Source organism: Trichomycterus rosablanca, chromosome 12, assembly GCF_030014385.1.
Source record: "Trichomycterus rosablanca isolate fTriRos1 chromosome 12, fTriRos1.hap1, whole genome shotgun sequence".
NCBI classification, from domain to species: domain Eukaryota; kingdom Metazoa; phylum Chordata; class Actinopteri; order Siluriformes; family Trichomycteridae; genus Trichomycterus; species Trichomycterus rosablanca.
Genome location: NC_085999.1, coordinates 3,567,699 through 3,584,922, shown reverse-complemented (window position 1 = coordinate 3,584,922; position 17,224 = coordinate 3,567,699). Strand labels below are relative to the sequence as shown.

At 39.6% G+C, this 17,224-nt stretch overlaps 1 protein-coding gene across 2 annotated transcripts in view; it reads right to left on the bottom strand.

Moving 5' to 3' along the window:
- ptprna (protein tyrosine phosphatase receptor type Na) overlaps window positions 1–17,224 on the bottom strand; it is a 51,324-nt gene that overhangs the window by 16,920 nt on the left and 17,180 nt on the right. For both annotated transcript variants that reach the window (XM_063005359.1, XM_063005360.1), the window contains exons 4-12: window positions 16,744–16,837; window positions 16,459–16,612; window positions 14,163–14,478; window positions 13,788–13,919; window positions 13,650–13,681; window positions 12,983–13,239; window positions 10,575–10,661; window positions 10,296–10,375; window positions 9,091–9,155 (exon numbers count right to left, since the gene is read on the bottom strand). In XM_063005359.1, the coding sequence (XP_062861429.1) occupies window positions 9,091–9,155; window positions 10,296–10,375; window positions 10,575–10,661; window positions 12,983–13,239; window positions 13,650–13,681; window positions 13,788–13,919; window positions 14,163–14,478; window positions 16,459–16,612; window positions 16,744–16,837 (1,217 nt within the window). The remainder of the gene's footprint in view (window positions 1–9,090; window positions 9,156–10,295; window positions 10,376–10,574; window positions 10,662–12,982; window positions 13,240–13,649; window positions 13,682–13,787; window positions 13,920–14,162; window positions 14,479–16,458; window positions 16,613–16,743; window positions 16,838–17,224) is intronic.

Here is a 17,224-nt window from a genome sequence, read left to right as displayed (position 1 = left end):
TGCATGTTCTCCCTGGGCCTGCATGGGTTTTTTCCGGGTGCTCCGGTTTCCTCCCACAAGTCCAAAAACGTGCAGTCAGGTTAATTGGAGACACTGAAATTTGGGGTTCAAACGTTCAATATATTCAAAATGATTTAAAAGTAGTTTATTCCTTATGTATTATTCATATTACTATTATTATTATTGCAGCTAAACATTGTGTTGCCTCACAGAAAGAAAGGCCTGGGATCAATTCCCTGGCTTGGTGGCCAGGGTCCTTTCTGTGTGAGGTTTGCATGTTCTCCCCGTGTCTGCATGGGTTTCTTCCGGGTGCTCCGGTTTCCTCCCACAGTCCAAAAACGTGCATTCAGGTTCATGGGAGACACTGAAATTTGGGGTTCAAACAGCCAATATATTTAAAGTAATTTAAAAGTAGTTTTCTTTATGTAATATTATTGTTATTATTATTATTATTGCAGCTGCACGTGGTGTCGCCTCACAGCAAGAAGTGCTGATTCCCAGGCCAGGCGACCAAAGTCCTTTCTGTGTGAGGTTTGCATGTTCTCCCAGTGTCTGTATGGGTTTCCTCCAGGTGCTCCGGTTTCCTCCCACATGTCCAAAGACGTGCAGTCAGGTTAATTGGAGCTACTAGAAATTGTTCTAAGAGAGTGTGTGTGTGTATGTGTGTGTGTGTGTGTGTGTGTGCCCTGTGACGGACTGGCGATGTGCCCGGGGTGTTTCCTGCTTTCACCCAGTCAATCAGACTTAGAGATGGTAAAACAGAAATTAATGGCTTAAATATTACTATTATTATTAATAATATCATTATTATTTAAATGCTATTAATGTTTATTGTTTAGAAGACCATTATCAGATAGTGTTTGTGCTGCACAGATCCGGAGACCCTGGTTGAATCTAAACCCTTGGTTACTCTCTGTCCAGTGTTTTGCATTTTCACCTGTTTCCTCTCACTGCACAAAAACAGTGAGTGCCCGTGAGTGGGGCTATGTGCTACCGTACAATGACCAGTAACCTGTCCAGAGCAGCTCTGGACCCACTGTGTCCATGATCAAAAAACAGTAAATTAAATCACTTCTTTAAAAACAACATAAAAAGAACACATCACATCTGTGATGCCATCAGAAAAATTATTCAAGCTGATGAAAGTGTGAAACGATTAAAATGAAATAATAAATTTCCAGCTGTTAAACAGACCAGCCGGTTATTCAGACCTGAGCTAAAAGCCCAGACTCACACTGGGTACGACTGGCACAGATGAACTGATAACGTTTAATGCTGAACAGAACAGGACCTAACGTGATTCTGTACTGGAAGCTTTTATTTAGGGATTTATTTTAGCAGAAATCATAGCACATTTAAAATAAACAATGTATTTATTTACAAATCTGTAAAACTAATGGATTTGATGTGAACCCGTCATTACACAGTAGAGAAGAGTGAATTAAATAAAGCTTTAACTGAACATGCATGGGGTAAAGCAGCTGTTTTAGCGACCTCACAGAGCTCACATCCATCCGACAGCGGGGCGTCACACAGCGAGCTTGGGAGTGAACCGATTTAGCAATGAGAGGCGAGTGTGAATACATCCTTCTGCCTCACCACAAAAACACAGAGGCACCCCGAGCGTCCCCGCTTTCCAGCATTTCTTTTTCTCCAAATTCACCAACCGAATTCATGCCCTATTCTTTTCTTTTCTTCAGTCCTCTTCACACCCTCTTTTTTTTTTTCTTCTCTCGAACCTCAGGTTTCCCATCCTGCGCCTCTGTCCCCCTTCATCCCTCCCTGAGTTCAGCCCTTTCTACCCTGAAAGGCCAGAAGAATGTTCCGGAGAGTGGGTATGAAGTGTAGAATAGGGGGTAGCTTGGGGTGGGCAGCACGCAACTGGATGGAGTAACAATGGAAAAGGGGGAAGGGAGAAGAGAATGGGGTGTGGGGTGCCTCACCTGCTACTCCAGAGAGGCCCCCGAAAGAAAGACTGACAGGCTTTCAGAATGCAGTAAGGAAAAATGAGCTGGTTCGGGACAGGAGCACAAAGGCCTCCCAGGGTCCAAGAGAGCCACGCTCAGGAACAGCGGAGCGAGGGAACGAGGGAAAGTAGAGAGCAACGGCACAGAGAGGTGAAATGAGTCAAAAAAGGATGTGGACGAGGGTAAAAGGGCAGTGAGCGGGTGATAAAACATGATACGTGTGAATGTGTCTCTGCATGAGGAGCATACAGACTTTTATTTATTACATATTTCCCTCCATACACACTCCATCAACTCACAGAAAATAGAAAACAATACTAATGTGTATTAATGTGTTCTTTAATTTATAATAAATGAATGAATCAGTAGTGCAGAGTTTTTTTTGTTCAATGTTAAATATTAATCATACTTTGTGAAGATAAAATCAGTGAGGATATTTTATGATAGATAATATAAATCACTGATACTTCCAGATGTTTTCTTGATGGATTATATCAGTCGTACTTCAATTTCCATGTTACAAAATAGTCATTATAATTAATTTCGCAGACACTTTGCTAAAACAATGTCAACAAAGTGTGTTTTAGTTTTGTGGGATGATATTAAATTATTGGCAACTTCTATTTAGTAAATAAGCTTAGATGTACAAAAGAATCTGATTTCTAGAAAGAATTCACAATGAATCCTCTATGTGATTTTTTTTCTTTTTTTCCTAATATATAGGGGTCGTCAGAGCAAATCTGGTCCCTCATCAGACTTGGCTCAGTTTTACGCACCGGATGTCCATCCTGGCACAATCCTTTTATTTCTATCCAGGCTTGGGACCAGCACTGAGTGTGCACTGAAAGGATGCCTCCCAATGTATCTTAGTTATATAGACTTAATTTATTTAATCCATATTTTTTTTTGTCATTTGGTTTAAAGCACTCGAGGTTTGTAACACTCAAGTGACTCTTGACTTGGGCTTTTCAGTCGTCCATCCTCGAGTTGCTTTACTTCTAAATATTTCTTTTTGAGTATCCTTGCAGGCTGACACCACCCATGACTGAGGCTGTGTCCTAAACCGAGCACTACCATACTAAACTTGTAATAGATTTGCTTCAGTCAGCTCCTAAATGAAATTATGTCTAAGCCCAGCTACATTTTCGAATGTTTAAATATGTAAAATAAACTCCATATCAGACAATTCATGAATACAGATGTTTTTGCATTGTTGCATTGTTTTGCATTGTTTTTTCAACCCACCAACATCAGCACCTTTCAACATATTAGGAGGACAGCAAACGGTCTTTCCTTTTGGCAACAAAGCAACAACAATTGGTGATATACAATTTGACACAACAAAATGCTTTAGTATTGTAATATTTTAGATTCAGCCTGAGACGAGCTCATTTCCCTCAGTGGTGTTTCTGTATGTGCACAAATGTAAAAGAACAAAAGAATATAAATGGATGAAATTAACTGAGCATTGAAACTGAAACATCAGTAAATCTGACATTGATCCTATAAGAGTGTATGAAATGGTATATTTTAGAATACCCATAATGCTTAGCTTAGAAAAGAAAGCAATTATTGGAAGAGGTACTAAGCTGGGGTGGATTAGATGACAGAAACGTATGAGGATGTTTGATATATTTAAAAACACATGACACATACAACACATTTTGTTTTGCTAAGGTTTTTCCAATACGCTGAGTTACGCTGTGTATTTTAATATTAAATTAATTTAGATATTGTTTTTATTAATTTCATTCATTTGTTTACGTCAGCAGACACCTGAGGGCACACACAGTACTAAAAATGTATTGTAACCAGGGATGTAATGATGCACCACAAGACAGTTAAAAATCGATTCCCATGTTTAACGATTCAAATCGGTTTACATGTATAATGAATCGATATTCACTTTAAACAGCAGAGGGCGCCGGCGCTGTTCACCTCGCCTGGTTGACGTCACTACAAGGTTGCCAGGTTCAGAATTTTCCAGCCAAATGTATTTATGTGAGGATACTTTCTTTATTAGTATTATTCATTTATTTATTTCATGTGGGATTTATTTCATTTCATTTTTTTTTTTACACAAAAGGGAAATGTGCAGCATTGTTTTGCGTAGTTTGTACCTACCTCAGAAATAAATGGGCAATCATTATTTAGATAAATAAAAGATAAGCACAAATACAGTATTTTATTTTATTTTTTAATAGAAATAATAAAAGGAAACTTTGTCATAATCTGTCTTCAATTGAATTTTGTTTAAAAAATCAGCAAAAAATCATATCGTGAACCCAGTATCGTGAATCACATCGCATCGCATCGTGGGTAGAGTGTATTGTTACATCCCTAATTGTAACATTAACATATGATAATATTAATACACCTATGTAGGTTATCCTGTCACCCAGCTGTATTAACTCTGCCCAAGATAACATCTGTTCTTTAAAAAAATCCAACGAATAATAAGTAGGGTCCCAGGACCTCTGGACCATCCCCCATGATGCCCTTTGACCTCAAGTGCACCCTTTAACCCCAGCCACAGAAGGGTGCAAACGGTGTGTATGTGTTTTGGGTGATTGCAGGGGTTAAGATTGCACAGAGGTTCAGTATCTGCATCACAATAGATGTCGGGGTGCAGAAGCTGAGTGTGAGCCAGCTTTCAGAGCTTAGCAAATCTCGTATCCCAATGGTAAGCAGTCTGTGTTTTATCTTTAACCCTATTGAACCCGAGAAAGTCTGTTTTACCAGCTGCGTAAAGCTGTCTCGTTATTACAGAGCAACATTGAGTGCGTGACTCATCAAACCCTCAGTTTTATTAACCTTCTCGTCCTCAGGAAAACTCTATACAAGACATGAACTATATTTTATATAATATAAAACACACGTGTCTTAGGTGGGAAGACTAAACAATATCTGAAGATATTGTTGGTATCTTTAACTCTAAACCCAGAGTCCAGAATCCAGACAGGTAGTAACCAGAGCCGAGCATCAAACCCAGGACCCTAGAGCTGTCTGGCACAAACACTACCTGGTTTAGTGGTTTATGTTATATACACAAATCACTAGGGTTTACATTACCTTATAAGCTTTAATAAAAATCTAGTTTGTCATATGGTAAGTTTGATTAAATAACTGGAATGTAATCTTACAAAAGCTTCTAATCCACTTATTATTTAAGACTCCTTTTTGACTTTTGGTCCTCTTAAGGTTTATTTCTGAGGAGGTTTTTATTGCTACTGTCTTTTTAGGTTTGCTTATTGGCAATTTTAAATCTCTAAAAATGATCTGTCTCTATTATAGAACTATATAAAGTGCTATAGAAATAAAATGTAAACATACTAAATCAAAATATATTTTTGAAAAATTTATCTAGATGTTTTATCGCATATTATTACATATTTATTAACTAAATAACACCTGGAAAAATTATTTAAAAATGTTAGACACTGGTTAACAGTAATATTAAAATAATATAAATATGCTTCCTTGTAATACCTGTGTCTTGTGAAATTAGGTTAATGTTCTTTACAAATAGAATAAAATACATATACTCAGAATCCTGATCCTGTTTGTTTTACTGTACTAATAGACTGTAAGGTAACATACAGATAACCTGGTAATTAACAATGCATCAGGGTGTGGTTCGGCTACTAAATGGTGTAATAAATCAGTGCAAATGGGGGCAGACTGTTTAAGCCCCTAAATCATTTCACACATTAATAACCAGACCCCAAAGCCTAACGTTATGATTAAATGTTTCCATACTAAAGCTAATTAAAATAGCTTATATATAGAATATAGACTATTTATTTCATTAGGTAATTTCTAGCATAATAATTTAAGCCTTTAAGCATCTACAAAGTTTTTTTGTGTATGTGTGTGAAGACACATCAGGCACATCTTAGATGCACTCATTTTTTTTACAAACATTGCTGGGATTTGACTGATGTAATTGTGATGGAATAAAATGCACTTTAAAATGTATATATGTTGTTTATTTTTCTTTTGAAACGAATGCATAAATAAAAAAATATAGGCCTAAAATTACTATTATTTAAATGTAATTTAGCTGTAAGATGTAAACAAAGTTTATTTATAGAGAAAGCGAACTAGAAAATTAAATAGTAAAATTATGACATGGACATAAAATAACATAAAAGTAATTAAATCATATGCATGCAATTACAATTTCTTAAAAACTATATCTTAATCCTACAACAGTCAGTTAGGGCCTACCTCAGCCTGAATCCACAGTACTGGAGGAGAAGATGCGCTGATCAACACCCATGATGTGTGTTGAAGCCTCGATGCAGCGAGTCAAAATAAAAGCGCACTGGGAAATGAAAACGAGGGCCGATGCGTTTCCTCCATACCGAGCACAAATCTGGATCTTCAATCGCTAGCCCACCCCAAGTCGGATTACATACAGTAAACTGGAGCGGTTTTAAGCTTGGGTCGTACCAAAGAGTCATCCGTGTTGGTGATCTTTAGCAGATGAGGGTGCACGTTAGAATGAGCGAGGAAGAGTGAGGGGGAATCGAGGAGGACGCCGAAGAAAAAGGAGGGAAGCAAACGTGCCTGTCTGAACTGTGTCCGTCCCATAGGAAGACGAAGGCCCCGTAACCTCCTACCTCCATTTAGCCTGCACCACTTGTGTCACATCAAAAAGCGTTGCCAGGGTGACAGCTCCACGTGTCATTGATGGGGCAGGGGCTAAGGGGGGCCCACACTGTGATGCCCTGGATTAGACAAACCCCCCGAATAAGAGAGGGGAAAATGCTACAAGCATGATGAGCAGAAAACCACTGAGAGATGTAAAAAATCTGATGGTTTCTTGTTAGATATAAAAAGCTAAGATTCACATCTGGAACAACCTGTATCATTAAGTACTAGCAAAGATGCACTAAAGATGGTGTTTTAGCAGTAATGTGCCAAATTCCCAATTTTAAATAAAGAGATTTTGGCTATTATGTGTCATTAAAAAAGCCAAAGTATTTTTTTTCTAACAGGTAATCTGTTTTTTTAACTTCATCAGCTCATCTAATCATAATAATCCTGTAATATAACAAACAATTCTACAAATTATCCCTGGTGGTGTGTTGATTGTTAAATTTAGGCCATTTTAATACCTTTAAAATAATATATATCAATTCCAAAAGACAGAAATACTGGACTTTCTGGACCAATCCAGCGGGGGATTGACGACAAAACTGTAGCATCAAACATCAGGGACACAAAAATAGCCCTGAAATAACTTGATTAAGAGTCACATTTAAACAGCAATGAGTGCAAGCAAGCTCCTGTTAAATATTTACAAAGTCAAATTAGATCTAAATGAACTTCCCTGAGCAATTCTACAAATCATAAACTGCGCCGTACGGGTTTTACGATTGTCTGATTAGCCGGCACTATTAACGAAATCGCTGGCTGAACTCAGAGAGGTTTGCAGGTTTTTTTTTCGCTCGGCAGAACAACCAACCATATAGATGAATTCAATTCGAACTCGGTAATGAAGCCGAGAGACGCAGAGCGAGCGTGGGTGATGGTGGGGAGGTGCAGAAGAGGATTTAGCCCTAATAATGGAGAGACAAAAAGAGGCAGGTGCAACCAGGTCTCATTACTGAAGCAGAGGGAAAAAGAAAAAGAAAAAAAACTGAAAGATAGGTCACAAAAGAGACACACACACACACACACGGACACGGACACACATGGACACACACACATGGACACACACGGACACACACACAATCATTCATACATTACACATCTGAAAGCAGAGTGAGTGTCATAGCCCCCGACCGCACAATGCAGAATAATTAAAAATATGAGCAGCCGGATGCAACAAAAGACCTTCGTCTGCATTCAAGGGTCCACAACAGCTGTACACAGTGAAAGGAGAGCGAGCGCGAGCAAGCTTGAATATACACGCCGAGCACAAAGGCCACCAGAGAATGAGGGGGAACGAGGGGAGCCCAAGGGAGGGGTCGGCACCAGAGGTAACAAAAAGAGAAGGACCCAAAAAGAATGGCAGAGGGGAGAATGGCATGGGATGCAAAGAGAAAAAGAGAGTGAATGAGGAGAGAACCGAGGAGCAGCAGGGATAAAAAACTGGTGGATTTTAGGCGGGAGAAACGTACAGTACGAACAGGAGGGAACGAGCAGTAAAACTGATTCTATTGATTTTCTGTCTAAGATTAGCTAAAATTACATCAAGGTACATGGACGTTACACCAAAATGGCAAAAGGAAAATGAAGAAATGTGGCAGGGATGCTGATTACAAACTATTTTACTGATAAAATAAGCCAAACCATGTAATCTCTCCAGGAAAAATAGACCAATATTTAATATATATGGTCATGACTGTATTATAGCTGGAATACATTACAATCACAACAGGTGTACAATTATAGAGGTATAATCATTTGTTGTTATGTCGCCTTAAAAACAACACAATGCAATTTTATAACTAATGTTATGAAAAAAAATCCAATAAAATGTTTTTATGCTTTCATTTTCATTTATAAACTTAAAAAAAACATCATTACACTTCACTCATAGTCACACTTGAATCCATTCATCATGAGGCTACATTTCATATTGCGGAGTGTTCAATAACCACCTCCCAATGAATAAAATGTGTCCTTTAAAGACGGAATCCTAATTAATGCCACCTTTACAGATCGAAAATCCAGTTTAGCTGCAGGAACAAGGGACACAATACAGGGTTTATGTTCTCTACCACATCACACTGGGTGGCCACTTTTTAGATGGCACCACTAACAACTGTACCCTGGAAGCTGCAGTACGAGTTTGAGCTTTACCCGTCTACACTTGTCCTACCCAAGACCCACCGCTAACATGCATTGTTTAGATCTTAAGAAAGGAATCATTTAAGCTGGACACACTCTATACAATAAAATAACAAATATTATCTTAAGAAAAAGCTACAAATGAACAGCCATATAAAGACGCCTGATTGTTGTATGGCGAACACTTCCGGTATAACTAATCAACAGGCAGCAAACCCTTTAGCAGAACAGCAGAACAGCCAATCTACAAACTAGTCAGTAAGAACGAATGTGTGAGGATTCATCAACCCAGCAGAGAAAGAAAAGCAAATCCACCCACCTCTCCCACTCCGGTCTGAATGATCTTCAGTCCCGTCTCGCCCTCCAAGAAATTCTTCTCAACCACTGCAGAAGAAAGACATAAAATTTATTAAACTCTGAATAAAAAATAATGCAAAGATAAATAAAAAGAATACATTTTATGAACAATTATTCATTCTTTATTCATCATACATGTAATATTTAAATTAACGTTTGCATTTAACATTTCCCCGTGAACCTGAATCCATAAATCTTAAGGGTTTTAAGTCATTTCATAATAAAATGTTATGAAAGAACCTCCCCCCCCTCAAAATAAATCCATAAATAAATAAGAATTGTTTAGAGTTCTTAATAGAAATCTGTCAAATGAATACCTCTGGATTTTATATCCAGCATAAGTGAATGATTTCATATGCTGTCACATACACCGACCAGACATAACATTATGACCACTGACAGGTGAAGTGAATAACACTGATTATCTCTTAATCACGGCACCTGTTAGTGGGGGGGGGGGGTATATTAGGCAGCAAGTGAACATTTTATCCTCAAAGTCGATGTTAGTAGCAGGAAAAATGGGCGAGCGTGAGGATTTGAGCGAGTTTGACGAGGGCCAAATTGTGATGGCTAGACGTCTGGGTCAGAGCATCTCCAAAACTGCAGCTCTTGTGGGGTGTTCCCGGTCTGCAGTGGTCAGTATCTATCAAAAGTGGTCCAAGGAAGGAACAGTGGTAAACCGGTGACAGGGTCATGGGCGGCCAAGGTTCACTGATGCACGTGGGGAGCGAAGGCTGGCAGACGAAGTTGGAGAAGTTAATGCTGGTTCTGATAGAAAGGTGTGATAATACACAGTGCATCACGGTTGCAGGGCTGTTTTGGCAGCAAAAGGGGGACCAACCCAATATTAGGAAGGTGGTCATAATGTTATGCCTCATCTGTGTAAATCTGATCAATTTTGGACCCGCTAGCAAGGTTTTGAGGTTAAACATCAATAAAATTTTGATATTCTAGTCATTTAAATTATTTAATAATGCATCTTTGACATTTAGCCAGTCTGGTTAAGAGTAAATATTTTAAACCTGAAGTATTTGTGACGTCCGTGACAGCGTAAGCAAACGTTTAAAATCATTAGAGATGATCTCAGACTGGGTGTTAAATTGCAGGTAGATTGAGAAAGAAATGAATGTGGAGAGAGAATTAAGAGTGAGAGAGCCTTTCACTCACCAGCTTTATTGGCCACATCCTCTGCACTTAGATTCAGAGAGTTCTGCCTGATCCTGAATGTCAGTGCAGGCCCCACCACGCTGTACACACACACACACACAAACACACACACACACACACACACATGCGAGGCCGTTGATGGATGTGCTCTGGGCCGCTGAGATTACACTAAATGTAGCACACTATGTCTTTCCTTGTCACCTTCCTTGTTCCTGTTCTTCTGTACATAATAAATTTCCATTCACAAAAGCACACATCCCAAAATCCCAATGACTTTACCTGATGTTAATAAAGCTGCTTGTTGTGAGGTGGATCCGTTTTGCCAGCGTTTCCAGCAGTTTTACCCCGTCATACAGGCTCAGAGGGCTGCGGATCACACAAGCGCACAGCGTCATCGCCAACTGCAGAGCTTTAGAAACTACACAAGAGCTTTATATGCAAACAAGGAATCATTAATCATTCTTTAATTACAATAATCTAATAATGTGTGAACCTGTAATTTGACTCAATTACTGTCAGAAGGGACCGGGGTCCTCATATTTTCAAGTTTTACACTCTGAATAATCCCAAATGACTGATATTGAAACCTCATATAATTGACATGATGTAAAAGTCCAGTAAAAAGGAAATCACAATCATAGTTTTGTAACTTTACAGAAAAATACCCAGTCTAACAAAAATCTTATTTTTCAAGCTTAAATGTGCTTTTTTTCTCTGTACCAGGACAATCATTTTTTACATGGACAATATTTTGACATATTTCCTTACACTGAAAACCTGTTGACTCAAAACTTCACATATAATAAGGATAGTTTTAGGTCAGCATTTTTATACTTTTCATAACCTGTTAAATCTAATTCGTAAAATAGGATGTAACGCTTGGAGATTTGTCATTTGTTGAAGACATTTAGCCATACCATATATTTTTCTGCTTCAGCAACTGTGCATAGACATTCATTAAAATGCAGCTTGACAGTAACTTGAGGTGAACCTTAAGGAAGCTGTAATTATTCATCAACAGCACCAATTCCAAAAGTACAGAATAGAACAGAATAAAATAGAATGCCGTCATTGTCATTGCACAGTGTACATAGACATTGTTGAGTGTTTCCTTGAGTGTACATGTATGTACACACACATATACACCGATCAGGCATAACATTATGACCACCTTCCTAATATTGTGTTGGTCCCCCTTTTGCTGCCCCATACGCAACAAACTGTGATGCTCTGTGTATTCTGACACCTTTCTATCAGAACCAGCATGAACTTCTTCAGCAATCTGAGCTACAGTAGCTCGTCTGTTGGATCGGACCACACGGGCCAGCCTTCGCTTCCCACGTGCATCAGTGAGCCTTGGCCGCCCATGACCCTGTCGCCGGTTTACCACTGTTCCTTCCTTGGACCACTTTTGATAGAAGCTGACTACTGCAGACCGGGAACACCCCACAAGAGCTGCAGTTTTGGAGATGCTCTGACCCAGTCGTCTAGCCGTCACAATTTGGCCCTCGTCAAACTCACTCAGATCCTCACGCTCGCCCATTTTTCCTGCTTCTAACATCAACTTTGAGGATAAAATTTTCACCTGCTGCCTAATGTACCCCACCCACTAACAGGTGCCGTGATGAAGAGATAATCAGTGTTATTCACTTCACCTGTCAGTGGTCATAATGTTATGGCTGATCAGTGTATATACACGCACGTATTTACAAATACACACATACACAAACAGATACAAAAATACAGGTGTGCGTTTTACAAAGAAGAGCATTTTCCAAAGAAAGTTATTGCGTACTAGGATGTGGAGTTTTGAGAATTCAGTGTTTTTACACAAGCCGACATCACGGTATCTGTTTCATGCTCGTACTAAACCGACTCTCCCAGGATGCCTTGCAGTATCCATAGAAGCAATAAACTAACTTCAGTACATTACTATCCCATTAATATCCCATGTACCAGAGATTTCTAACATGAACGGCCTGACCAGAAGCATCAAAGTGGTCACAGAAAATATAACAATCAACCACAGGATAAAACAAGATCAACAGCTTTCCAGATAAACATCAGTTCTCATTTGTTATGTTGTTATTAATAAATAAAGCATTAGTGTGATACAAAAGATTTACAGATCTTATCTTATAACTGTGTTTTTTCAGTATAACACTGAGGTTTCTATCCATAATGCCCCAGTATTGAAAGTCCACAGAAATAATGTATTAATTCTATTCTGCATTTGATGGCCATACATGTTTTAAAGCAGTACACAGTGGTGCTGTATCAGGTAGTTACAATAACACTGCTCCTTCAAAAACAGGAAGAAAAAAGTCTAGATTTGTTAATTTTGTGGAAAACACAACATTGTTCTTATAATTCACTCCTTACCGGACGTCACACTAGTGATTCACACAAGATAAATTCACACCACTAAATTGGAGATGGAGATAGAAACTGTTTTGCCTGAATAACAAATTCAACTAATATTTTTGTATGTTAAACTACCAGTAAGGTGTCCTTTCTTTTGTAGATACAGTATAAATGGTTTATATTCAGAAGTGGTTTTCATCTTTTGCTGTATGTATTACATTACAGTGCTACACTGTCCATTCTGATCCATTTAAAATCCATCATTGATCAGTACAAAGCTTTATCTACGCTAAAAGCTGGTGTAAACTAAATAAATCAGGTACCTCTGGTTTGTGACTATGTAGCCGTATTCCTCTGTGCCATCCTTGGCCCCTGGTTTCAATTTGGTGTGGGTCTTCTCTGTCTCCTTCGCTGGTCCGAGTGTGGGGGCTTCAGGGCCTCGAACCACGGTGACTGGGGCTGATGTGGAGGGGGACGGCGTAGGGGCCAGCTGGTGACCCGGGGCGGTGGGTCGCGTCTCTATAGGAGATGCAGGTTTGGCAGCTTTCTGTGACAAAGAGTCACTGCCCTCTACAAGTGTCTGTAAAATTAAAACAAAGGAGGAAAGGAGTTATTTTACTTCATTAATTAGCACGAAAATCTATCAGACATCAGTTCAGGCATCAAAGCGTCACCTAATACCGCTGTAATGAAGTATTATCTGATTCAGCCTCAAAGTTATTATTTAACATTCACTTGTTGCTGTGGAAGCACACCGCACTTAATAATTAAAGTAATTATTAATTATCAGCTGTCTGGTGGGTTTCATTCAAAGGCATTAATAACTTAAATAAACTGGAGAACAAATAAAAAGGACCTCACTTCAAATTTTGGCTTCAAAACATGTTCATTAAGAGAATTGATCTAACAAAACATGTACATTTATGTATGGATATTTTATATATTATATTATTAGTCATGTATATAATTGAGTCAGTATGTAAAACGTACTTCCTTCAGTATTACTGTTCCTGGTTGTTGATCTGAAAATGAGAAAATGAGAAATAAAAACGAAGCATAAATAATATGGCTTATTAAATCCATATAAACTGGTGGTGCGTATGGGAGTATGAACGTTTTCCTTTGTACCTGTGTTAGTGTTTTCGGACGACTGCAGAAGGTGCAGTAGGAGGGCGAATTTGCTCAACTGCTGAGGGCTGAGCTCCTGTGGATCGACCCCTAACCTCTTCAACACGCCGGCCAGCTGCACCACCGAGTCATCTGCAATGCAAACACACACAGACGGCTTAAACATCAACTGGAGGCTCGAATCACGTCAAAAATGAGTGAATTATATTAAAATATATTAGAAATGACTGACCAAACCTAATCAGGAAATTCCCGCTTAGTTCATAATATAAATCAATAAATAAATATCGATTAATATTTATATAAGGTGATCCAGCTGTAATACAAGAGTATGTATAGTACTATTCCACTAGTCCCGTACAAATCAGTACTCACCGTCCAGGCCAGACAGAGAGCCGTAGTCCTGCAGAAGCTTTTTGTTAGTCCGCTGCCGTGAGCTGGGTCGCTCGTGCAGGGTGTAGTCCTCCCCATAATCCAATGGGAAGTCCAAGTCCTCATAATAAGGGGCAGCGGGGAGACCTGCTGCCCCCCGATGGTGAAAAGAGGGCTGTGAGGAGGAGAGGTAGAGCGAGACGGCGTCCTCCAGGAGCTGCCGGTCTCGGTCCCGCTGATGCTGCTGTGAGCCGGAGCGAGACGAGGGGCGCTGATAGCCTGCGCTGGCGTGAGGGTGTAGAGAGTGTGTCATGTCCTCCTGGTAACACACACACACACAGACACACACACACACACACACACACACACAGACAATTTACTGTAAATAGATGACACACAAACCAGCTTATCTGTATTTTGTGTGGTTTCGTTAGGAGGTTCTTTTATTCTATTCAGCTTTTATATATTTTGGTTTATAGAACAAAATGAAAATATGGTCACTGTAAAATATAGTAGTGGCATTATTTTAAAGACATGCTTTTAGCATCAGGGCAGCCGGCTCAGGATTAATGAATAAAAAATCGTGCACAGACTGAGAGACATTTCATAAAAACCTGCTCCCATTGTGCCAGAATACTGAAAACGACAGTTCAAGCACATTGACCCAATCCACACTGACAAAAATGGTGTTTTAAAACAAAAAAGAGGTGTCCAAAACCTTTTCGAGACCTTGTATTACAACCCCAAATCAGAAAAAGTTGGGACAGTATGGAAAATGCAAATAAAATAGAAATGCAGGGTTCCTTTTACGTTCCATTTACTTTGACTTTTATTTGATTGTAAACAGGATGAACCTGAGATATTTCATGTTTTATCTGCTCAACTTCATTTCATTTATTAATAAACATCCATTCCTGCATTTCAGGCCTGCAACACATTCCAAAAAAAGTTGGGACGGGGGCAATTTAGGGCTAGTAATGAGGTGATATAACCACATGGGTGAGGGATTACTTTGGCAAACCTTTATCAGGCTCTACAATACAGAGTTACTGCACAAATGTCACTTAAAACTTTACTTTATGTTAACCATGTCCAGAAGTAGCATCAACTTCTCTGGGCTCTAAGGCATCTAGGATGGACCATCACACAGTGGAAACGTGTATTGTGGTCAGATGAATCAGCATTCCAGGTCTTTTTTGGAAAAAATGGTCGACGTGTGCTCCGGACCAAAGACGAAAAGACCATCCAGACTGTTATCAGCAACAAGTCCTAAAGCCAGGGTCTGTCATGGTATGGGGTCGTGTCAGTGCCCTTGGTAAAGGTCATTTACACTCTGTGATGCAGCATTAATGCAGTAAAGTACATCGAGAGCTTTGAGCAACATGTGCTGCCTTCAAGACGTCGTCTTTTCTAAAGATGTCCTTGTTTTTTTCAACAAGACGATGCAAAACCACCTGCTGCACACATTACAAAGGCATGGCTGCGGAAGAAGAGGGTACGGGTACTGGTACTGGACTGGCCTGCCTGCAGTCCTGACCTGTCCCCAATACACAATGTGTGGAGAATTTTGTAATGAAAAATGCTACAACGACGACCCCGTACTGTTGCACATCTTAAGACGTGTTCGCAGGAAGAACGAGACAAAATAAAAGCTAAGACACTAAATCACTTGGTCTCCTCAGTGCCAAAACGTCTTTTAAGTGTGGTGAAAAGGAACGGCAACATTACAAAGTAGTAAATGCTTTACTGTCCCAACTTTTTTTTTTATGTGTTGCAGGCCTGAAATGCAGGAATGGATGTTTATTAACAAATGAAATGAAGTTGAGCAGATAAAACATGAAATATCTCAGGTTCATCCTGTCTGACATCAAATAAAAGTCAAAGTAAATGTAAAGAACACTGTGTTTTTATTTTATTATTTGCATTTTCCATGCTGTCCCAACTTTTTCTGATTTGGGGTTGTACAAAAATAAATACACCAAAATTGACTTAATTAAAAGAAGTACTGCCTAATTACTGCCAGAAGGGACTCAACCTTTATCCATTCAATATAATCTTACGCCCACTAGACATCTCAATATATAAATACCTACAGGTATAACACACTTCCATAGATGCCATTTCCATTATTGATCAGTATAGGCTAGCAGCAATAACCTATGGATAAATATGTAGAGAGTTCCCCCACAGACCAGTCAGGCCCGGTCAGCAGGGCTTGCAGTAAGATAGGAAAGGTTAATCAAGAATAATGAACTTGTCCTTTTTTGGTCTGGGAACTTTTTATATCCCACATCAATACCTGTAGGTACGTGTATGAATCCAGCGGTAAGGCTTGCATGCGAACAGAAGAGGACTGGCGAGGATCTAGGATCATATAGTCCATATAATTCTGGGGAACACTGGGTTCAGACTTGGAGCTTGAGTGGGTCTTTTTAGTAGCAGGGTGGGACGACCTAAAGAAAACAAACAAAAACAAACAGTTACACTAACACACTTCATATACAACTGATATAGTACAGGTGGTAGTAGAGGTCTAAAGCATTAAAGCAATAGACAGGTTCTCATGCTGACTGCTGCCACTCACTGTGCCGGCTGAGGGTTTTGGGTACGAGAGTGAGGAATGCGACTCAGCTCCTTCGCTATAATGCGCTGAGTGATGTCGTCCTGCCAGGAGAACCCTGTCCACAAACACAAAATGATACAGGAGGTACATCAGAGAGTGTTAAAGAAATAATAAAGCTTTTAAACCGAATGTTTAAACCTCTATAATCTGAACTCCCAGGTTCGAGGCTCGGTGTTGCCACCGGTCGGCTGGGCGCATCTGACGGGCATAATTGGCAGTGCCTGCAGCAGATACTAATTGGCCACCGTATCTGCAGGGTGGGGACCAGACTACACGTGGGTGGATGGGTCTTCATACGCTGTGTAAGGACCCTGATTGGCAGAAGAGACGCCCGTGCAGGAAGCACGGACGAGAAGAGGAGGGCTGTACACGTGTAAAGAAGGCGTCTGTCAGCAGCGGAAGACAAATTGGATGCGCAAAAAAACCCCTATAATTTATGGAC